The sequence below is a fragment of the Crinia signifera genome, chromosome 4 (assembly GCF_055691185.1).
Source record: "Crinia signifera chromosome 4, ASM5569118v1, whole genome shotgun sequence".
Classification (NCBI taxonomy): Eukaryota; Metazoa; Chordata; class Amphibia; order Anura; family Myobatrachidae; genus Crinia; species Crinia signifera.
The window spans coordinates 295,901,122-295,922,570 of NC_139220.1; the positions used below are offsets into that span (position 1 = coordinate 295,901,122).

Consider the following 21,449-nt stretch of genomic DNA (forward strand, 5'->3'; position numbering starts at 1 on the left):
CCATCAATGGCGATTCTGCACCCAGCCATCGATCAGTGTTTTACTCGGTTATGTATGTTCTTATTTGTTCAGCTCAATGTTTTTTTTTTTTTTAAAAAGTAAACAATAATGGCAATAAATGATTGTAAGAAAAAGTATGCTTCGCTATTAACAAATTACCCCTTCTTTCAAAGTGAACCGTCGAGCTGCCTAAATGATACAGATCTTTTCACTGACTGATCTGCTGGATCCCAGCTCTCGCTAGTGACCCGTTTTGCCCATCTCTACCTCTGATGGCTCACAGCATACAGGGACCTCCCCTCGTGCCCATAGCCTACACAGGGGGGCTGGCATTAAAGAAAACAACTTGAATATACAAAGAAAGAGTGATCGAACTTTAGTGAAGCACAGAGAGAGGACGCTGGAACAGCAGCTACAGCTCACAGAAAGTATCACAGACCAGACACAGCCAAACTCCCAGCATTATACTTGTTTCTCCCTTAGAGGAGCCTCCAGCTGCTTCTATCTGAGATTTGGGGTTTATCCGCAGCACATCCCACCATGGAAAAGTACTGGATCCTACTGGTTCTATTCCACATGGCCGGCATGTTTTATATAGGTGAGCTGACTTAGGGATATGGCACTGTAGAAGTGACTTGTCCTATGTGACATACTGTATTACCCTAGCTTGTTCTCATCGTTTCTAGCTGTCTTTGTTTTTAAGGGATAGTCCTCTTTTTGGACTCAAATTGGAGCATGGCCTCCCTGACTGTGTGTGTCCCGGCTCTCGCAGTGAGTCCTGCACCGCGCATCTCCAAGACTTCCTCCTGCTCTAGTCAAAACAACCCACTGGCCCTTCCCCCTGCATGCATGTGCGCGCGGCGACAGTGGCATAATGTCACTTGCCCGACTAGACAGGGGGAAGGGAATCGCATATCCCCCCGGCAAGGTCTGCCGGACAGGAGCCGGGCTGGAAATGTCACTCAGCAGCACCGGACTCAGTTGTGGCCCTGCTGCGGGTTGGGGAGCTTCCGCCCGGCTGCCTGTCCAGTGAGCGAACACAGCTGCTACAGCCGCTGCCTGTCATATATTTTGACAGAGGAGGGGAGGAAACGCCTCTATGGGCCCGCACCTACATGCTTTGCAGGCTGTGCTGAGCGGGTAGCGCTGACCCTGCATACAGAAGGTGATTGGTTGGTTTGGGCAACTCCTCCGCTTCATCTCTCTCCAATGTTTGTTCAGTAACATTGGGCTGCATTATCCAATCTTGGAATCTGTTTGTACGGGAAAAGCACAGTCAGCCAATCAGACGCTGTATCCAAGCCAAGAGTGCTGAGGGATTTACACCTTTCTCCAATTTCTAATAGTGTCAGTGGCTCCCTCCTTTGTCTATTCCTCCACACTTTGGAAGCTTTGATACATCTCCCCTACACTGTACACTTCAGCCAGGATATGTGTGTGTACATGTGGTAGGGAATATACTGTAGATTGTAAGCTCCACTGGGGCAGGGACTGATGTGAATGTTTAAATACTCTGTACAGCGCTGTGGAATATGTGTGTGCTACAGTATATAAGAAATTGGTAATGAATAAATAATAATAGTGGTATGACATATTCTCTGGCACTTCAGCTTCACAGATGATTAAACAGATGCGCTCACCCTGAGATGGCCGGTCATACTGGTTTGTCATACTGGCCCCAATCTCAGGGGTTTATTTACTAAGATGAGAGTTCTATTTTAGGATGGGATGTTGCTATGGGCATCCAATCAGGGTTGAACATGGTTTTGACCCGTGTCAAGGTGCAGTGTAAACGGGTAACCCAGGTCGAGCGACCCAGGTCCAGTTCACAGTATGGAGGAGGCAGCACTGTCATCTCTCTCCAAGCACTGCCTCCTCCCCTGCTCCCTAATGTCGTATCCAGGCCAGACGCGGAGCTTACAGACCGCAAATGCCGGGTCACTACTGGGACGGACCTGTGTCCTAATCCCTAGTGTGACCTGGTATTTGCAGCCTGAAAGGGGTATTAGAAACATTCTGGTTATTCGGGATGTTGTGCAGCAGCACACTGCCTTGACCAATGAAACTGCATCCATTACTAGATTGTAAGCTCCTCCGAGCAGGGCCCTTTTCCCTCCTGTTGTCACAGCCCTCTTCTCTTCACACTCCACTCACAGCTCTCCCATACTCAAACACTCAGCGACCATCCTCATCCACATACTCATCTCCATCTTTGGACACCAGCCCCTAGTAATACGTTGATCAAGTTCTCACTACTTACATTTAAGCTGTAATGTGTATTGAATTCTGGCGCTCTTTTTACCTGTACTCTATTTTGTTATTTCTTTACTGTAATGCTAAGTTTGTCTCCCCATACTGTTCCTTTGCAAACACTTGTGGTGTAAAAATAATATTATATAATAATAATCCAAGGTATAGGTCAGGGGAATAAGTCATAGTTGACTACCATCCTGAAATAACGGCAATCTCCCTCTCTTCCTGATTAGTCTAGCAATCTCCCTCATGTCACCTAGCCCACATTATGTAGCTGTTACACAAATAGGAATGAGAGATACTGTAGATACATTTACATTGAATCATCATTCCCAGCATTGGGGATAAAAAACAATGATCCCTATGGCTACATACATGTCTTGTGGCCATTTATATGGAACCACGTGCAAAACACAATAGATCGGTGGTTCTCAAACTCGGACCTCAGGACTTCACACAGTTCATGTTTTCCAGGTCACCCGACAGGTGCACTTATTACTCACTAACAGATTTTAAAAGATCCACAGGTGGAGCTAATTATTTCTTTGGATTTTGTGAGGAGACCTGCAAAACATGGACCGTGTGGGGTCCTGAGGACCGACTGAGAACTTCTGCAACAGATGAACAATCCCTGACCACATATCAGTAAATTTTCTTTAGCAAATACTGTACAGTAGCTCTTACTAAGTGCTTTGGTGCTCATCTACATTTGGATATAAATAATTTTAGAAGATTCCTCTCACATGTAGCAGTACACCCATGCTTCTAGGTGCCACGTTCACAATATCTTGAAATATGGAACTAGACACGCCCTTTGGGTGCAGAATGACACACCCCCTCAATGGGGCACTGTGCAAAATTCTACCACCAACTATAATCTCCCTGAAACTAGTTTTTAAAAGTAGGTAAATATGGAATAAGTGAATATAAAAAAATAAAGGGAGAACTGCAGATGAATGCATACCTCCCAACTGTCCCACATACCACTGCACCGCCGTTTTTTGGGGACATTCCCACATCCCTCCTGGGGCCGGCTGGCGGGGGGGGGGGGGGAGGACTGGGGGCAGTTGGGAATCACCCCTGCATTCTGGTGAATAGACGCTGTCTATTCCCGCAGCAGAGAGGCTGAGAGAATTTTTGGGCATGTGGCTACGGCGCATGCAGCCTGTTCCTACTCCTTGGTCAAGAAAGTTGGGAGGTATGAGAATGATTACAATGAAGCAGCATAAGCAGGGGCTGTAAATACAAAAAAATTATTTATCAAGCCAAACACAGAGCTGCAGATCTGCTCTCTCTCCCCCACTTCTACCTTGATGAAGAAATTGCCTTGTTCATGTGTTTGCTGCCCAATGCTGTGTGGTTTCTGGCAACACAAGTTGTGACATGAGAGTGGAATCATATAATGGCGCCATCTGCTGCTAGACTTGTAAACTACTGTTTATTAAAATTATGTTTCACTTTCACTTCTCCTTCCCACCATCTCCTTCAATCTAGACCAGGGCTGGGCAACACCGGCCCTCCAGATGTTAATGAACTACACATCCCAGGATGCTTTGCATTAGTTTTGCTATGTGGCCATGCTAAAACTGATGCAAGGCATGCTGGGATGTGTAGTTCATAAACATCTGGAGGGCCGGTGTTGCCCAGCCCTGATCTAGACAGTGGAGTTTCCCTCCACTTGATTTAATTTCATAGTCATACTTCCCAACATGACCCAATCCAGGGTCTGTTTCTGGACTTCCATCTTATTTTATTATTGCCATCACCTGTGGTGAACACCTTTATTATTATTATTAGTTATCCTGTTCAAAACAGGTAATGCCAATCATAAATTAAGAGAAAAGTCCAGTAGAGTAGTTTGTCCATCCTGGCATGGGTCATGTTGGGAGTTATGCAAATACCAAAATAGAAGACTTCTCACACATTCACACAATACAGAAAGGGCCAGCCAGGGAATAGTGAGAATCCGAAAGGGAGAGATTTTGGGAGAGTTTTCCTAATTTTTTTAAAGTGACAATCAATTACATGGCAAAATCAACCCGGTTTTGCAGTGTAAATGATTGCCGCTTTAAAACAATTTGGAAAACTCTCCCAAAATCTCTCACTTTTGGATTCTCACACACACTATTACATTTGGCCTTTAGGGTGGGAAGTACTTACATCAAAATGTGGTAAAACCACAGTAGGCAACACCATCTATAGATCCTACTGTTTCCACAAGGCAGCAATCTGGTGCGTATGCTGTACCAATGCTCTGTACTGGAATAAGACAGACGCATGTTCTACCTTGAGATTTATCCAGCCCCCAAGCTGCGTAAAACACACATCTTTGTGCACATTTTGCACCTTTGTTTTTTCCAGAATCTGCTACATGAGCCCACAGGGTACCCACGATCTCAAGAAGCCGATGATACTCACGAGGAGGCGATGACACGTGTAATCCACTAAAAATACCCACTCTCTCTGGATACTAGAGTCTGTGGAGCTCCCTGCCTGCTATCTCCTCTCCCAGGACTTACAAAGAACATCCAGGTCTTCTGTACCCCACCATACACCTAACTGGGTACCAGCATGAATAGTCATCAGGTCTGATAGAATATCAAGCCTGGTTTATATAGGGATGAGCGTGTGATTACACACCCATCCCTATATAAACCAGGCTTGATATTCTATCAGTCTGCATTCAGACATTGGAGACATAGGAGACAGATCCTAGATCCAGGTTATTGCCCAATATCCATTGGAAATATCTTTCTCTATCCCACTTAAGATTTACTTATCTCGTTGGGAAAGAGTGCTCTCCCATATACATAAAGAATACCAGTAAGTGGATACACTACTTTCAAAAATCTTAAAACCTAGTTTCAATAGTTTAGAGAATATAACCCCTGATGAAGTCACTTTTGATGAAACGTGTCGGGTATCATTATATCTAGGAAGAATTGGATAATGGAATCCGTGTCTGATTGATTAAGACATTTTACTTGTTTTTAAATTGTTTGGTCTACCCTTGAATTGTATAATAAGGGGGTGGACTGTATTAAGCGCACCTTATATCTTTTTCTCTATCTATCCCTTCCTCCACTAACAGGGAGGATTTATAGAGTGCTGCTTTAACAATAAGCGCAAACAAAGGTCTACCCCCTTTTGTTCTATATATATATATATATATATATATATATATATATTTTTTTTATTTTTTATTTTTATTTTTTGGTATGTACATGTGTTAAACCTGTTCAGTGCTATACATATTGAGTCATCTGTCTTTTTGAACATTAGACTCCAAGGATACATATGTTTATCTATTTATTTCCCACCTACCTCCATAGTAATGTTTAAAAATTATTTTAGATATCCTGCCAGCCTACACCCGTTTCTAGGGTGTTTGATCCAACTCTGGTACTCCTACCATTCGTGATAGAATGCATGTTTTGGTAGGTAATTTTAATTTTAATAAGCATTCCCAGTTAAAGAACATAGGTGAATGGGAGAGGGTGTACCTACAAATTACCCTTCCCTATCATTTCTTTCCTTTTTCCATCACCCATCTTGTCGCCTCCTTTTTGTCCTCCTCCATCTCCGTCCTCTATCATCGATCTTGGCAACTCCTCCTACAGAATAATTGTAGCACATTTCCCTATATGTTTTGGATTTTTAATATGTCTACAGTATTATCAAATTTTCTTATATGGCATTGTTTCACCATCTTAGATACCTTGTTACCCCTGAGGAAGTCCCTATGGGATGAAACGCGCAGGGTCTCTCGGAAGTGGTATCTCACATGAAATTTATGATGCGAACATCTGTATGAAATACATATTTTATATACTTTTTATTGTATGAAATAAAAACTTTTTACTGGTTTATATGTGTGCATATATACAGTTTTGGTGAAACTGCCATCAGCGCACCTCTACACTTTCTCTCTCTCTCTATATATATAATATATATATATATTCTGAATCATTGAGTTTTTTTCTACAACTAACCAACACTAACAGCGCCTGTTTTCTAAGGAATAAAGTCCAATATACAGAACCTTTTAACGCTAAAAAGAGGATTTTTCTAGATACCTCCAGGCATACACTGTTTTTACACTACAAAGCTGCTATACTATACTGCTATACTAACCAATGAAGTATTTATGTGTTAAATTTGCTTGTTATATTTTTAGAACACTTCAGCTTCAGCACTCGGAGGAAGTGGTTCTTGTTCTTTCACTATTGGAGCCTTCATATTTTTAATCTCCATTATCTTTCTGGAGTTATAAAATATGCGGCACAGGAGAGTAGTGTACCCCAAAATTGCACACACACGGCAGTTACAGAAAAAAATAAAAGGATTAGTAATAACTTGTTAGCCCCTTTATTTGACAAATATTATGCTGGTGGCACAGGAGTGTAGTGTACCTCTAAACCACACACACACACACACACACACACACACACACACACACACACACACACACACACACACACACACACACACACATATATACACATACACACACACACACACACACACACATGGCAGAGACAGAAAAAATGAAAGGGATAATATTAATAACCCCTTTATTGGAAAAAATATTATGTGGCCTGCACACACACAAGGCAGAGACAGAAAAAATTCAAAGGATTAATAAAAACTTGTTAACCCAATTTATTTAAGTAATATTTTGCCTGTCAGGGCTCCTATAGAGTAAGATACAGAGAGACAAACAGAAGCTTTTCATGCGGCATTTTATATTTATGTTTTTATTAATTCCCCTCCCCTGCAGTTACCCATTGGCCAAGTTTATACTGCCTTTACTTTGTGTTTTGACAGTGTAATATTCTCCAGTGCAGTTTGATGCCAGTAATGACAAGTGGGAGAGGGCCCCCTGTCTAAAGTGCCCTGGGCCCCCCAAAGGCTTAATCCCTGTCTGTGCATGTGTGATTATGTGCATGTGCAAACCACCGCAGCGAGCACCTTCGTGAATATTTCATTTGCTGCCGGGGCACTCACTGCCTGAGTGACAGGCAGGGGTCGTTCTGACAGGCCCGTCCAGCGTTTCATGGGCGTGACCACAACAAATGCTGGGGGCGCTCCCATAGAAACACTGGGTTGGCCCATCTGAATGCAGTCATGCCCCTGTCTGTTTGGGGTGGACACCACTCAGCTGGGTGGCAGGGGGCCATGCATTATGCAGCATATATATGCAGCCTAGCAAGCAGGTCTGAATTACCCCCTACATTAAAGATGAGGACATACCAACGATTTATATAGTGGCAAGATTAGACTGTTTTCCCTTGCATTATATGCATGCTAATAATTCATTGGCCCTTGCAGCTGCTGCTTGACATCTACTGTCAATGAGCACCCCCCAAATCCTTCTCCATTAAAGATTCCCCTACATTTACCCAATTTAATTTGAAATTTGCATACTTATTTTTGGTCCCTAAATCCATAACCTTACATTTATTTATGTTAAACCACATCTTCTATTTGGCCACCCGATCCTTCAGTTTATTCAAGTCCACTATAGAGAAACTCCATCCTGCTCTGATTTCATTACCTTACATAGTTTAGTGTCATCTACAAAAATAGACACTTTGCTCCCTGAGCCATCACCAAGGTCATTGATAAATATATTAAAAAGAAGTGGACCTAGCACAGAACCTTTTGACTAATGTGAACATGCAACATGTACCACAACTCTCCGTTCACTATTCACCAACCAGTTTTTGATCCACGTACACATGTGGTTTTCTAGACCCAGCTTTTTTATTTTGTAGCCCAGCCTCATGTGTGGCACATTATCAAAGGCCTATGCAAAATCTAAGTATACCACATCTACTGCTCCGCCATGGTCTAAGTTCCTAATATCTTCATCATAGAAACTAGTTAGATTAGTTTGACATGAACTATACCAAAAAACCATGCCGATTCCCACTAATAATCTTATTGCACACCAAGTAATCCCGAATGCTATCCCTTAATATCCCCTCCAGTAGTTTCCCCACTATTTATGTCAGGCTTAAAGGTCTACAGATGGAGCGCCTCTCATACAGTGCTGGGACTTGCCAGATTCCGTGCGCTGGCATACGCTGGCGGAGAGGCGCTCCACCCGACATGCTTCCCCTGCACTCAGAAGCGGGTTGTGGAATCCCTGCCCGTCTCCACTTCAGGGAGATGGGCAGGGTTAGGGGGAACAGGGAGGCGGCGCGGAGCGGTGGCGGAGAGCTCCATTGGAACGGGGTGTGCAAGCATCTTGTGGCGCCCCTTTCCGTTGGATAGTGGGGACTGATGATTCTATCACCAGCTGCCAGCTGAATGAGAGCGGCTCCATCTGTAATTCCCTGATTGTGATTTACTTCCCTTTTTAAACATTGGTACCACATCTGATATCCACCAGTCCATTGGTACTGAGCATGATGACATTGAATCTGTGAAAATGAAGTACTGTATAATGGTCTAGCTATTTCTGAGTTAAGCTACATAAGAACCCTTGTGTCACGATCCGGGTATTGAAGCAAGCTCTCTTACCGGCTAAGTGTCTGCGCAGGCTCAGCTTGCGGTTCAAGTCCCGGTGCAGCCGGCGTCCTGGGTGCTGTGCGCCTTCCTCTCAGTCATCCTCCAGTCCTCTCAATGCTGCTGAGTCTGCGGCTGCGCGGTACACCGCTTCCCTCACCCGCAGAGACAGTGTCCAGTGCTCGGCAATCTCTCTGTCCGCCGCCATTGCTCCCGGCCACAAGCATGGCATCTACAAACAGTCTTTCCCGCCATAGCCTGACATGGGGGCTGCCATGTTTTCCCAGTCACATGTCTCTCTTGTCCAATCCTGTTTGGAGTGATCTCCCTCTCATACCTGCCCGGCCAATCCTGGCCAAGCAGTGGGTATAACTCCAATGCTAGTGCTTCAGTTGTCATTTGTCTATGCAAGTGTTACCTGCTGGTGCATGTCTCTCCTCTGCTGCAGTGTGTTATCCAGGTTTACCATCTCCTCTGAATATCCAGGTCTACCATCTCCTGTGATCCAGTCTCCACTGTCCAGACTCACCTCAGCAGATCCAAGCCTAGCTCCAGGATTCTGATCCTGTCCGATGTTCCACCATCGATCCTGTCCGAAGCTCCGCAATCGATCCTGTCTGATGTTCCGCCATCGATCCTAAAGTCCGATATTCCGGATCCTACAGTTATTACCTTCAGTCCGATACTCCGGATACCTCAACTCCATATTCCATCCTGCATCCGATGTTCCGCAATTGATCCATCATTTCATCAAGGCTGTAAAGTATTGCTTATCTACAGTGACTGTATTCATTATATTCCATCCCGCATACTTTACTGCCTGTTATCATTACAACCTTCTGCTCAATAAACCTGGTTGTATTTTACCATTGAATGTTTGCTGCATTTGGGTGCACTGTTGTGCAAAGTCTATACACAAGGGTCTCCTACAGCCTGCCCAGTTTAAGTATCGGTCCTGACCCCCACCAGAGGTCTCAGTCTCCACGACTCAGACCCTTGGTGTGACACCTTGGGTGTATATCATCTGAACCTGAAGCTATATTTGTCTTAATTTAATTTAGTTGTCTTTGGAATTCTTTTGTCAACCAAGCACTAAATAACGATACATTAACATTTACATTTTTATTTATTACTCCTACCATTTGTTCCTCTCTAAATACTGAAGAAAAGAAAGTGTTTAATACCTCTGATATTTCCTTATTATCATAAACCATCCACCTATCTCACTTCTTAGGGGTCCTATATTCTCTTTTTTAATCTTTAAATTTCAGCCAATCTGATTTTCCATATGCAGGGGGCGGGGACCTGCTCATTAAATATTTACTGCAAAAGCGGGTCCCGCTCATTAGATATACACAGAGCGGGACCACCTTGTGCTCACTATTGACTAGGTCCTAAATACCATCTCAGACCCATTCAGACTGCAAAAAAACGGGTCTGCAACGGGTAGGACCCTGCTTTTTTTACCGTTTCCAAATACCGTTTTTTGGAAACGGTAAATTCACTGTGGACCTTTCAGTCCGCACATATTACCATTTTGAAACGGTAAAAAACTGCAAAATACCCAGTTATATGTGCGGTCTGAAAGGTGCATCAGTCTATGCACTTTAATTGCTGCATATTGAAATTTGCTTTTCTAGAATTTCAAGTCCTATTTGATCCCTTATACCAGGGGTCGGGAACCAATGGCTCGCGAGCCAGGTGTGGCTCTTTTGATGATTGCATATGGCTCGCAGATAAAACAAAATATTCTCACTTGTTTTAATCCATCCATTGATTTTTCACTGCTCATGTCTTGTTCAGGGCTGCAGTTTGCTGCAGGAGCAATCGTCCATTATTTTAATTGGATGATACTGGCCTACGTTGGCCGTTGCTGGGTAAACGCCCCCTTTTGAATCAGTCTGCTCGGTCATTAGCTCATTACCCTTCGACAAAGAAGATGGCGAAAAGAAAAACAGATGACGAGTATCGTACATTTCGGGACGAATGGACCGAAGAATTTGCCTTTGTGGAGAGAGCAGGTTCTGCGGTGTGTCTAATTTGCAATGACAAAATTGCATCGATGAAACGGTCAAATGTAAAGCGGCACTTCGACACGCGCCATGCTACCTTTGCATCAAAATACCCTGCGGGAGACAGCAGAAAGAAAGCGTGCCAAGAGCTACTGAGCAGGGTGCAAGCTAGCCAGCAGCAACTCCGCGTATGGACCCGGCAAGGTGACTATAATTCCGCTAGCTTTGCTGGATCTTTAGCAATAGTGAGGAACGGAAAACCATTCACAGATGGCGAGTATGCTAAAATGTTCATGCTGGATGTAGCCAATGAACTTTTTAATGATCTTCCGAACAAAGACAAGATAATCAAACGGATACAAGACATGCCTCTGTCGGCAAGAACTGTTCATGATCGTACCATCATGATGGCAAACAAAGTGGAGGAAACGCAAGTGAAGGACATAAATGCAGCGCCGTTCTTTTCCCTGGCTTTGGATGAGTCAACAGACGTGAGCCATTTGTCGCAGTTCAGCGTGATTGCAAGATATGCTGTTGATGACACACTGCGCGAAGAAAGTCTTGCTGTTCTGGCAATAAAAGGGTCCACAAGAGGTGAGGATTTATTCAAGTCTTTCATGGAGTTTGCTCAAGAAAAAAATCTACCTATGGATAAACTTCTCTCAGTGTGTACTGATGGTGCTCCGTGTATGGTGGGGAAAAACAAAGGATTTGTGGCGCTTCTTCGTGAACATGAAAATAGACCCATCCTAAGTTTCCATTGCATTCTACACCAGGAGGCACTTTGTGCTCAGATGTGTGACGGGCAGTTTGGCAAAGTGATGTCGCTGGTCATTCGTGTGATCAACTTTATTGCTGCCCGAGCCTTAAATGATCGCCAGTTTAAAACACTGCTGGATGAAGTTGGAAATAACTATCCTGGTCTGCTTTTGCACAGCAATGTGCGTTGGTTGTCAAGAGGGAAGGTGCTTAGCCGTTTTGCGGCTTGCCTGAACGAAATCCAGACTTTCCTTGAAATGAAAGGCATCGAGCATCCTGAGCTAGCCGAAACTGAGTGGCTCCTCAAGTTTTACTATCTCGTAGATATGACTGAACATCTGAACCAGCTCAACGTGAAAATGCAAGGCATTGGAAATACAGTGTTATCCCTTCAACAAGCTGTGTTTGCTTTTGAAAACAAGCTCAAGCTCTTCATTATGGATCTTGAAACAGGTCGTTTACTACATTTTGAAAAACTGAGCCAGTTTAAAGATAAATGCACAGCAAGTGAGCCCATTCAAAACTTTGATCTCCACCAGCTAGCTGGCTTCACATCCAGTCTCCTACAGTCCTTCAAAGCACGCTTTGGAGAATTTCGTGAGCACGCTCGTCTTTTTAAGTTCATCACCCATCCAACCGAGTGTTCACTGAACACAACCGACCTGAGTTACATTGCTGGTGTCTCCGTCAGAGATTTTGAAGCAGAAGTGGCTGACCTGAAGGCCTCAGACATGTGGGTGAACAAGTTCAAGTCACTGAATGAAGATTTGGAAAGAATCACACGACAGAAAGCGGAGTTGGCGAGCAAGCACATGTGGACAGAAATGAAAAAACTTCAACCCGAAGACCAGCTGATTCTCAAAACTTGGAACGCGCTTCCTGTCACATACCACACACTGCAGCGTGTGAGTATTGCTGTGTTGACCATGTTTGGATCTACGTATGCATGTGAGCAGTCATTCTCACATCTTAAAAACATCAAGTCCAATCTACGATCACGTTTAACGGATGAAAGTCTCAACGCTTGCATGAAGCTTAACCTCACCAAGTACCAACCAGACTACAAAGACATCAGCAAATCCATGCAGCACCAGAAGTCGCATTAATGGTGAGTATTATAACAACATTATTTAAAAGAATAAATTCAGAGGCGTTTTATACTGACATTTAGTTGAATTCACTTTTAAAATATATTATATGGCTCTCACTGAAATAAATTTCCAAATATTTTGCTTTCATGGCTCTCTTAGTCAAAAAGGTTCCTGACCCCTGCCTTATACTATTGTTTCTGGAAATCAATATGACCACTGGACTCCCTTACTTGAGTATTTGATATTATCTCTACATTATTTTGTTACTACTGGCTCCAGTATAGTCCTGCTTCTAGTTGGTTCCTCTACTATTTGGGACAAGTAATGGTCTTTTAGTGTGTTCAAAAATCTGTTGCCCCTAATTGTACCACAAGTCTTATTACTCCAATCAATGTCTGGAAATTTAAAAAAAAAAACATAATTAAGAAACCTGACCAAGATGTGCAGCTTTTTCAGTTTGTAGTAGAAGTTGGGCTTCCTCAACCACACAACGGTTTATAGCATGCAGCTACAGTGCATTCGGAAAGTATTCACAGCGCTTCACTTTATCCACATCTTGCCTCATTACAAAATGGAAAAAAATCTTTTTTCTCTCTCAAGATGCTACACACAATAACCCATAATGACAAAGTGAAAAGTTTTCAGGCGTTTTTTGCAAATTTATTAAAAATAATCTAAACAAATGTGAATACTTTTCGGGTGCACTGTATCAGCAATTTTTTTGAACTTTTGCCCTAACTGGATCTTTCCACCCATAATGCCTCTATGTTATCACCAATACTCTCATAAATGACTTTCTGTATACTTGGTTTTAACACCAGCATAAAGAGATACTCCTCTTCCCCTATTTTTTACCATATCCCTCCTGAAAAGAGTGTAACCCTCCAAGCTGACTGCCCAGTCCTGAGTATCATCCCGCCATGTCTCAGTAATACCTGTGATATCATATTGCTCATTTATTGCTGCTAGTTCTAACTCCCCCATTTACCTGATAGGCTTCTTGCAGTTGCAAACATACACCTTAGTCCAGTGGTTCCCAAACTGTGCCGTGGCTCCCTGGGGTGCCTCGGAGCACTGGCAAGGGTGCCACGGGTTGGTGGTCCTAGACCAAGTCAACTTATTTATGGTCAATTATTTACGGAGAAGACCAGTTCCGGTGGCTGCCATTCATAAAAATATATGGACAAACAGAAGCAAATCCTGCTCTTTACCACATAACTGACCCTAAATATCACAAATAAACACAATCTACTTAGGGTGGAATTCAATATGTGCCGATTATTACACAAGAAGGAAATATCAGCACTCACCTATTCAATGCTGCCATTACCAACAGCTTTGAAAGGTGGCAGATTCTACTTTTTTTAAAGTCGGATCTGTTTTGTCACGAACCCCTGCGGATTGTCGAATTCACGTCCGTTTTTTGGCAATCCGCGGCCGTTTTCGCCAGTCAACGGACTTTCCAACACTCGACAGCTGGAACATTAAATTCAGACTGTCGAGTTACTGTGGGATCAGATGAAAACTGCCCGATATTCCGACTGTTGGAATCAGATATTGAATACCCCCTTAATTCTATATTTTTGGGGGGACATTTAATTTTGGCCTAGAGTGCCGTGAAATAATTCTGATACTCTAGGGTGCCGTGAATCTAAAAAGAATGGGAACCCCTGCTTTAGTCTATTGCCTCCCTTCATGGCCTCTCCTCATTGGCTATGCATCCCCTTCGCCCTCCCCACCCCCAGAAATGTTTATTTTGTTTTTTAATGAGTTTTTCCCCTCCATGTAAAAAACAAAAAAACTTAACAAAAACCTTTTCTGTCTTGTTTTGCAGGGAGTTTCCAGGATCCGTGTGAGGTTAAATTTGAGACTGAAACCCCTATAGTGTATGTACCTTTTGGAGAGCACGTTAGGGTAAACTGCTCTTTTACCTGTACCAAGCCATCGATAAAAACCAGATTATACAAGAGTGAGGAAAGAAATGGGCCAAACTGGGTGTCATATCTAGTCCTAGTTGATGACTGGAAGAAAGCCGAAGCAGCCTGCATCCATACAGACAATGATGGAGGAATATCGTTATCCCGTATCACAATCATGGCTTATGGTACGTTCTTCGTAACGTGTACATTAAATTTAAAATCCCCCTCATAAACAAAAGCCCAGAAAGGAGAACGACTCCTATAAAGTACCATCCTTAACTGGATATTTACACCCATAATGCCTCTATGTTATCACCAATATCCTCGTAAATGACTTTCTGTATACTTGGTTTTAACACTGGCTTTACATAAAGTCATACTCCTCCTCCCCTATTTTTTACCATATCCCTCCTGAAAAGAGTGTAACCCTCCAAGCTGACTGCCCAGTCCTGAGTATCATCCCATGTCTCAGTAATACCTGTGATATCATATTGCTCATTTATTGCTGCTAGTTCTAACTCCCCCATTTACCTGATAGGCTTCTTGCAGTTGCAAACATGCACCTTAGTCCAGTGGTTCCCAAACTGTGTGCCGTGGCTCCCTGGGGTGCCTCGGAGCACTGGCAAGGGTGCCACGGGTTGGTGGTCCTGGACCAATTCAACTTATTTATGGTCAATTATTTATGGAGAAGACCAGTTCTGGTCGCTGCCATTCATAAAAATATATGGACAAACAGAAGCAAATCCTGCTCTTTACCACATAACTGACCCTAAAGATCACAAATAAACACAATCTACTTAGGGTGGAATTCAATATGTGCCGATTATTACACAAGAAGGAAATATCAGCACTCACTTATTCAATGCTGCCATTACCAACAGCTTTGAAAGGTGGCAGATTCTACTTTTTTTAAAGTCGGATCTGTTTTGTCACGAACCCCTGCGGATTGTCGAATTCACGTCCGTTTTTTGGCAATCTGCGGCCGTTTTCGCCAATCAACGGACTTTCCAACACTCGACAGCTGGAACATTAAATTCAGACTGTCGAGTTACTGTGGGATCAGATGAAAACTGCCCGATATTCCGACTGTTGGAATCAGATATTGAATACCCCCTTAATGCTATATTTTTGGGGGGACATTTAATTTTGGCCTAGAGTGCCGTGAAATAATTCTGATACTCTAGGGTGCCGTGAATCTAAAAAGAATGGGAACCCCTGCTTTAGTCTATTGCCTCCCTTCATGGCCTCTCCTCATTGGCTATGCATCCTCTTCCCCCTCCCCACCCCCAGAAATGTTTCTTTTGTTTTTTTATCAGTTTTTCCACTCCATGTAAAAAAACAAAAAACTTAACAAAAACCCTTTTCCGTCTTGTTTTGCAGGGAGTTTCCAGGATCCGTGTGAGGTTAAATTTGAGACTGAAACCCCTATAGTCTATGTACCTTTTGGAGAGCACGTTAGGGTAAACTGCTCTTTTACCTGTAACGGGACGTCAATAAAAACCAGATTATACAAGAGTGAGAAAATAAATGGGCCAAACTGGGTGTCATATCTAGTTCTAGTTGATGACTGGAAGAAAGCCGAAGCAGCCTGCATCCATATAGACAATGATGGAGGAATATCGTTATCCCGTATCACAATCATGGCTTACGGTACGTTCTTCGTAACGTGTACATTAAATTTTAAATCCCCCTCATAAAAAAAAGCTCAGAAAGGAGAACGACTCCTATAAAGTACCATCCTTAACTGGATATTTACACCCATAATGCCTCTATGTTATCACCAATATCCTCGTAAATGACTTCCTGTATACTTGGTTTTAACACTAGCTTTACATAAAGTCATACTCCTCCTCCCCTATTTTTTACCATATCCCTCCTGAAAAGAGTGTAACCCTCCAAACTGACTGCCCAGTCCTGAGTATCATCCCGCCATGTATCAGTAATACCTGTAATATCATATTGCTCATTTATTGCTGCTAGTTCTAACTCCCCCATTTACCTGATAGGCTTCTTGCAGTTGCAAGCATACACCTTAGTCCAGTGGTTCCCAAACTGTGTGCTGTGGCTCCCTGGGGTGCCTCTGAGCACTGGCAGGGGTGCCACGGGTTGGTGGTCCTGGACCAATTCAACTTATATATTATTTATGGAGAAGACCAGTTCTGGTCGCTGCCATTCATAAAAATATATGGACAAACAGAAGCAAATCCTGCTCTTTACCACATAACTGACCCTAAAGATCCCATATAAACACAATCTACTTAGGGCGGTATTCAATATGTGCCAATTATTACCCACCGAGGAAATATCAGCACTCACTTATTCAATGCTGTCATTACCAACAGCATTGAAAGGTGGCAGATTCTACTTTTTTTTAAAGTCGGATCTGTTCTGTCATAAAGGCTGCGGATTGTCGAATTCACATCCATTTCTCGGCAGTCCGTGGCCGTTTTCGCCAATCAACAGACTTTCAGCTGAAACATTGATTTCTGGCGGTCGAGTTACTGTGGAATCAGATAAAAACTGTCCGATATTCTGACTGTCGGAATTCGATATTGAATACCCCCTTAATGCTATTTTCGGTACTTGTGAAGTTTCATGGCGCCGCGCCACTTCCGGGTTCTACGCTCGCCACAAACTATGTTAAAAAAAGTAACTTAACGCCATGCCAACATGGATAGTTCATACCTCCAGTATCCATGTTGGCATGGAGTTGATTTTAAATAGCGTGGCGAGCGTAGCGAGCCACTGAGCCCGCAGCGTGGGCCATGCTGGCGCCGTGAAACTACACAAGTACCCTATTTTCTTTCTTTGGGCATTTTATTTTGGCCTATGCCGTGAAAACATTCTGATACTTAAGGGTGCCGTGAATCTAAAGAGAATGGGAATCCTTGCTTTAGTCTCTTGCCTCCCTTCAGGGCCCCTCCTCATTGGCTATGCATCCCCTTGGCCCTCCCCACCCCCAGAAATGTTTATTTTGTTTTTTAACAAGTTTTTCCACTCTACGTAAAAAAAAAACCTTTTCCGTTTTGTTTTGCAGGGAGCTTCCAGGATCCATGTGAGGTTAAATTTGAGACTGAAGCCCCTATAGTGTATGTACCTTTTGGAGAGCACGTTAGGGTAAACTGCTCTTTTACCTGTACCAAGCCATCGATAAAAACCAGATTAAACAAGAGTGAGGAAAGAAATGGGCCAAACTGGGTGTCATATCTAGTACTAGTTGATGACTGGGAGAAAGCCGAAGCAACCTGCATCCCTAAAGAAGGAATAAAAATATCCAATATCACAATCATGGCTTACGGTATGTTCCTCGCAACGTGTACATTACATTTGGTACTCTTTACCTAGAACGGCGCCCGCGATTCGCATCGCGGGCGTCGGGGGTAAAAAATCGCGGGCATCGCGGCCATCGCATGCACATAAAAAACGGGTGCGACGCGATGCCCGCGATTTTCCCATAGGGATCAATGTTAAAAGTCAGATTGGACGCGATTTTAGTGTTAAATGCCTCAATGTCCGCGATTTTTACATAGGAAACAATGTTAAATGGGCCACAGAGCCCTAATAGTCCCCATGAAGTCTTAAATGGCCCCCACAATTTTTAACGCCACCCCACGATGAACGTGAACCCGAAGCGTGGCGAGCCCGCGAGGGGCGGCGGTACGCGTCCTCCGACCTTTTCATACCCCCACTATCCACGTCGGCGTGGAGTTGAGAATAGAATAGTGTGGCGAGCGCAGCGTGGCGATGCAGCGAGCCCCGCGAGGGGACGCGGATACCTGTGAAGCCCGCGAAGGGACGCGTTTACCTGTGAAGGTATCCGCGTCCCCTCGCGGGGCGCGCTACGCTCGCCACGCTTCGGGCTCGGTGGCTCGCTGCGCTCGCCACACTATTCTATTCTCAACACCACGCCGACGTGGATAGTGGGGGTATGAAAAGGTCGGAGGACGCGTACCGCCGCCCGTCGCGGGCTCGCTGCGCTCGCCACGCTTCGGTTTGACGTTGATCGTGGGGTGGCGTTAACAATTGTGGGGGCCATTTCAGACTTTAGGGTGACTATTTGGGCTCTGTGGCCCATTTAACATTGTTTCCTATGGAAAAATCGCGGGCATTGAGGCATTGAACACTAAAATCGCGTCCAATCTCACTTTTAACATTGATCCCTATGGGAAATCGCGGCCATCGCATCGCACCCGTTTTTTAGTGCATACGATGGTCGCGATGGTCGCGATGGGCGCCGTTCTAGGTAAAGAGTACCTTACATTTAAATCCCTCTCATAAAAAAAGCCCAGAAAGGAGAACGACTCCTATAAAGTACCATCCATCCATCTCTTAATTTGTTGTTCCAGCTCTGCCCAGTCATGTGACAATAGAAATGCGGAGGGAGCTAGAGGAGAGGACAGCACACAGTATCTTCTGCTCGGCACTTGATGTGGCTCCTGTCCAGGTTCTTACTATATCTATAACCAGAGGAGGAACGGAGATCTACAGCCAGGCCTATGATGGAGATCTCAGAAAGGGGCACACAAATTTCACAGCAATATATAACTTCAACGCTAGTCGTAGTGACAACATGCAAGACTTCGCCTGTCAGGCCTCCCTAGATCTCGGGAATGTCCCCAACACCACAATGTACTCATCCAGCATCACTGGGAGGACCTTTGGTGAGCTAGATCATGATTATTTATATCATTATTGAACTGAGTACCACCACCTTTTTCTAACCTCCACCTTGGCCCTGCACAGTAATTCTAGCAGAAAAGTATTGAAGGGGGGGGGGGGGGGCTTACACTATACCACTGGCCCTGGCTATGCCTAATGGGGGGAGGAGGGTGAATTAGGTGGCAGAGGGAAATAAGTTCTAATGCCTCTAAAGGACCACTTTAAGCCCTGATTTATCTAGTATTATTATCTTCTAGGTCTGGAGGACAGTCTGTAAAAGATAAGTGACAAAACATCTGGGAATCGATAAATATATGTCATGATACTGACACTACTGTACCGTATAAACCGGTATCAGAGCCTCATTTCATACTCTGGGGGAGATGTAACAAGCCTTGTAGAAAGATGGAGACGTTGCCCAAAGCAACCAATCCGCTCCTAACATCTAACTTGCAATGACAGAAGCGGAGGGTAAACTCTCCATTTTTTCTCTCTCCAAGGTTTCAATGGCTTCATAGCAGAAATCAGGTCCCCAGCATGCAGCTGGAAAAGGGGAGTGGTCTCATGTCAGGGGGCATGGCTATGTGGGGGCATGGATACTCAGGAAATGCTAATTTTGCAAGTCAAGCCCACCATTCTGATTACTGTGGGTGGCAAAGAAAAGCCAAAAATATCACAAAAAATATGGGCAGAAATTTTATGGTGATGTAAACACTCTGATAATTGAAGCTGAACATTTGGTCCAATAATTGCCCTTATTAAGGCACCTAATGAATTATGCTGCTTGACCTATACCTTTACTTAACCTTTAATTAACCTTTAATTGCCTAGAAATAACTCACACAGACACCTTATTCTATAAATAAAGACACAGACAACTACTGCATATGTTTAAACTAGTCATACATATTTATTGAAAATGGTATGACCCTTCTTTGTCTAAAGGGATGGCAAAGAAAGCACTTGAGACCAGCCCCAGTCAGGGGTGTTAATCATGGGAGCGACTGGAAAAGCCCCAATCCGATAACACCCCCTACCGTAAGGTACAGCCCGCGCTGTGACGGACTTACCGCCCCTTCTATGGCATGGCGAGGACACTTCCAGGAAGTGTCCAATGTCGACACACCAGCCGTCATGGCAAAGGGGGGCAATACCGCACAGCGACCACCTGCCACCTCATCTGACTGCTGGTCGAGAGCACCTTCTCGACGATTTTAATTAAAGTTATAGAAGCCCAATTGGGTGATGGCCCGAAGGCCAGGTAGCACAAGAGATTGAAAGGGGAGAGGGAGGGTGGGGATCCAGACTCAAAGAGAAAGAACTTCATCCCAGCTTCACCTAATATACCCCTCTCTAAGTTTACTCCCCTAAGCTACCTGGTTGGTTAAATCACCTGCCACTCACTACCTGAGATTTCCCTGGGCAATCTGAACTTCCTTCAATAACTTTATTTAAACAACCATCAAATTCACTGGCTCTTACATACACTCAAGCCTATGCAGCCCTCGTTCTATCTTACCGAGCTCTCACTGGTGATGATAACCAGTGGTGCTGAGAGAAGGGAGGAGGGGAACTAATTACCTGGGCCCAGGTCTGTTTAAGGGGCAGCAGCTGTTCTCTACCCAGCACATGCTGCTGTGTCCTGGGCTGCAGCTTGGATGGTAAGGTGCTTAAAATGCTATTGCAATGCCACGCCTCTCATGATTAGACTACGCCCACTGGAAATCATCTGGTCCCAGACAGGCTCTCTACTGCCCTAGTGAGAACTATCACCGGATACTGCTAGCCAAGATTTCCTCATACATGGGAGCAGTGGTGGTTTTTACCTATGGGCCGCAGGGCTGCAGCCCCCAGGAAAAATCTGCCACTGTTCTCTGCCTATGAACCCAGATGCAGTCTGTGAGACTGCTGTCCCTTGTGGGGGGTTTAATACACACACATGGGCAGGGGAAGCTGGCTGTCACTTGTGGGGGTGCACATGCAGGTGCACCAGCAACCAGCAATTTTTAGCCATAATCAGAGGAGCGTGCCTCTGCGACCAGTGACCATGAAGGGCTAGCAGGGGGAGCGCGTTCCCAGCGATTTATCTCCCACAGCACATAAAATCACTGACATTAGGGTCGCTCAGCAAACATATTGCCAGCGATATGTGCTGAAATCTCCCCTGTGCCGGCCAGTCCTCTGTTTCATGCTCGTGGCAATTCGCTGGAGAGTATTTCAATGGGGTTTTCACTGTCATTCGC

The 21,449-nt window shown here is 44.2% G+C and overlaps 1 protein-coding gene across 1 annotated transcript in view; it reads left to right on the forward strand.

Moving 5' to 3' along the window:
* The first annotated feature begins 274 nt into the window (after positions 1–274).
* The window catches only part of LOC146075650 (uncharacterized), a 40,335-nt gene continuing 19,160 nt past the window's right edge, over positions 275–21,449 (forward strand). The window contains exons 1-5 of the mRNA XM_083185080.1: positions 275–598; positions 14,463–14,732; positions 15,928–16,197; positions 17,585–17,845; positions 18,894–19,208. Of these exons, the coding sequence (XP_083041206.1) occupies positions 541–598; positions 14,463–14,732; positions 15,928–16,197; positions 17,585–17,845; positions 18,894–19,208 (1,174 nt within the window). The 5' untranslated portion in view covers positions 275–540. The remainder of the gene's footprint in view (positions 599–14,462; positions 14,733–15,927; positions 16,198–17,584; positions 17,846–18,893; positions 19,209–21,449) is intronic.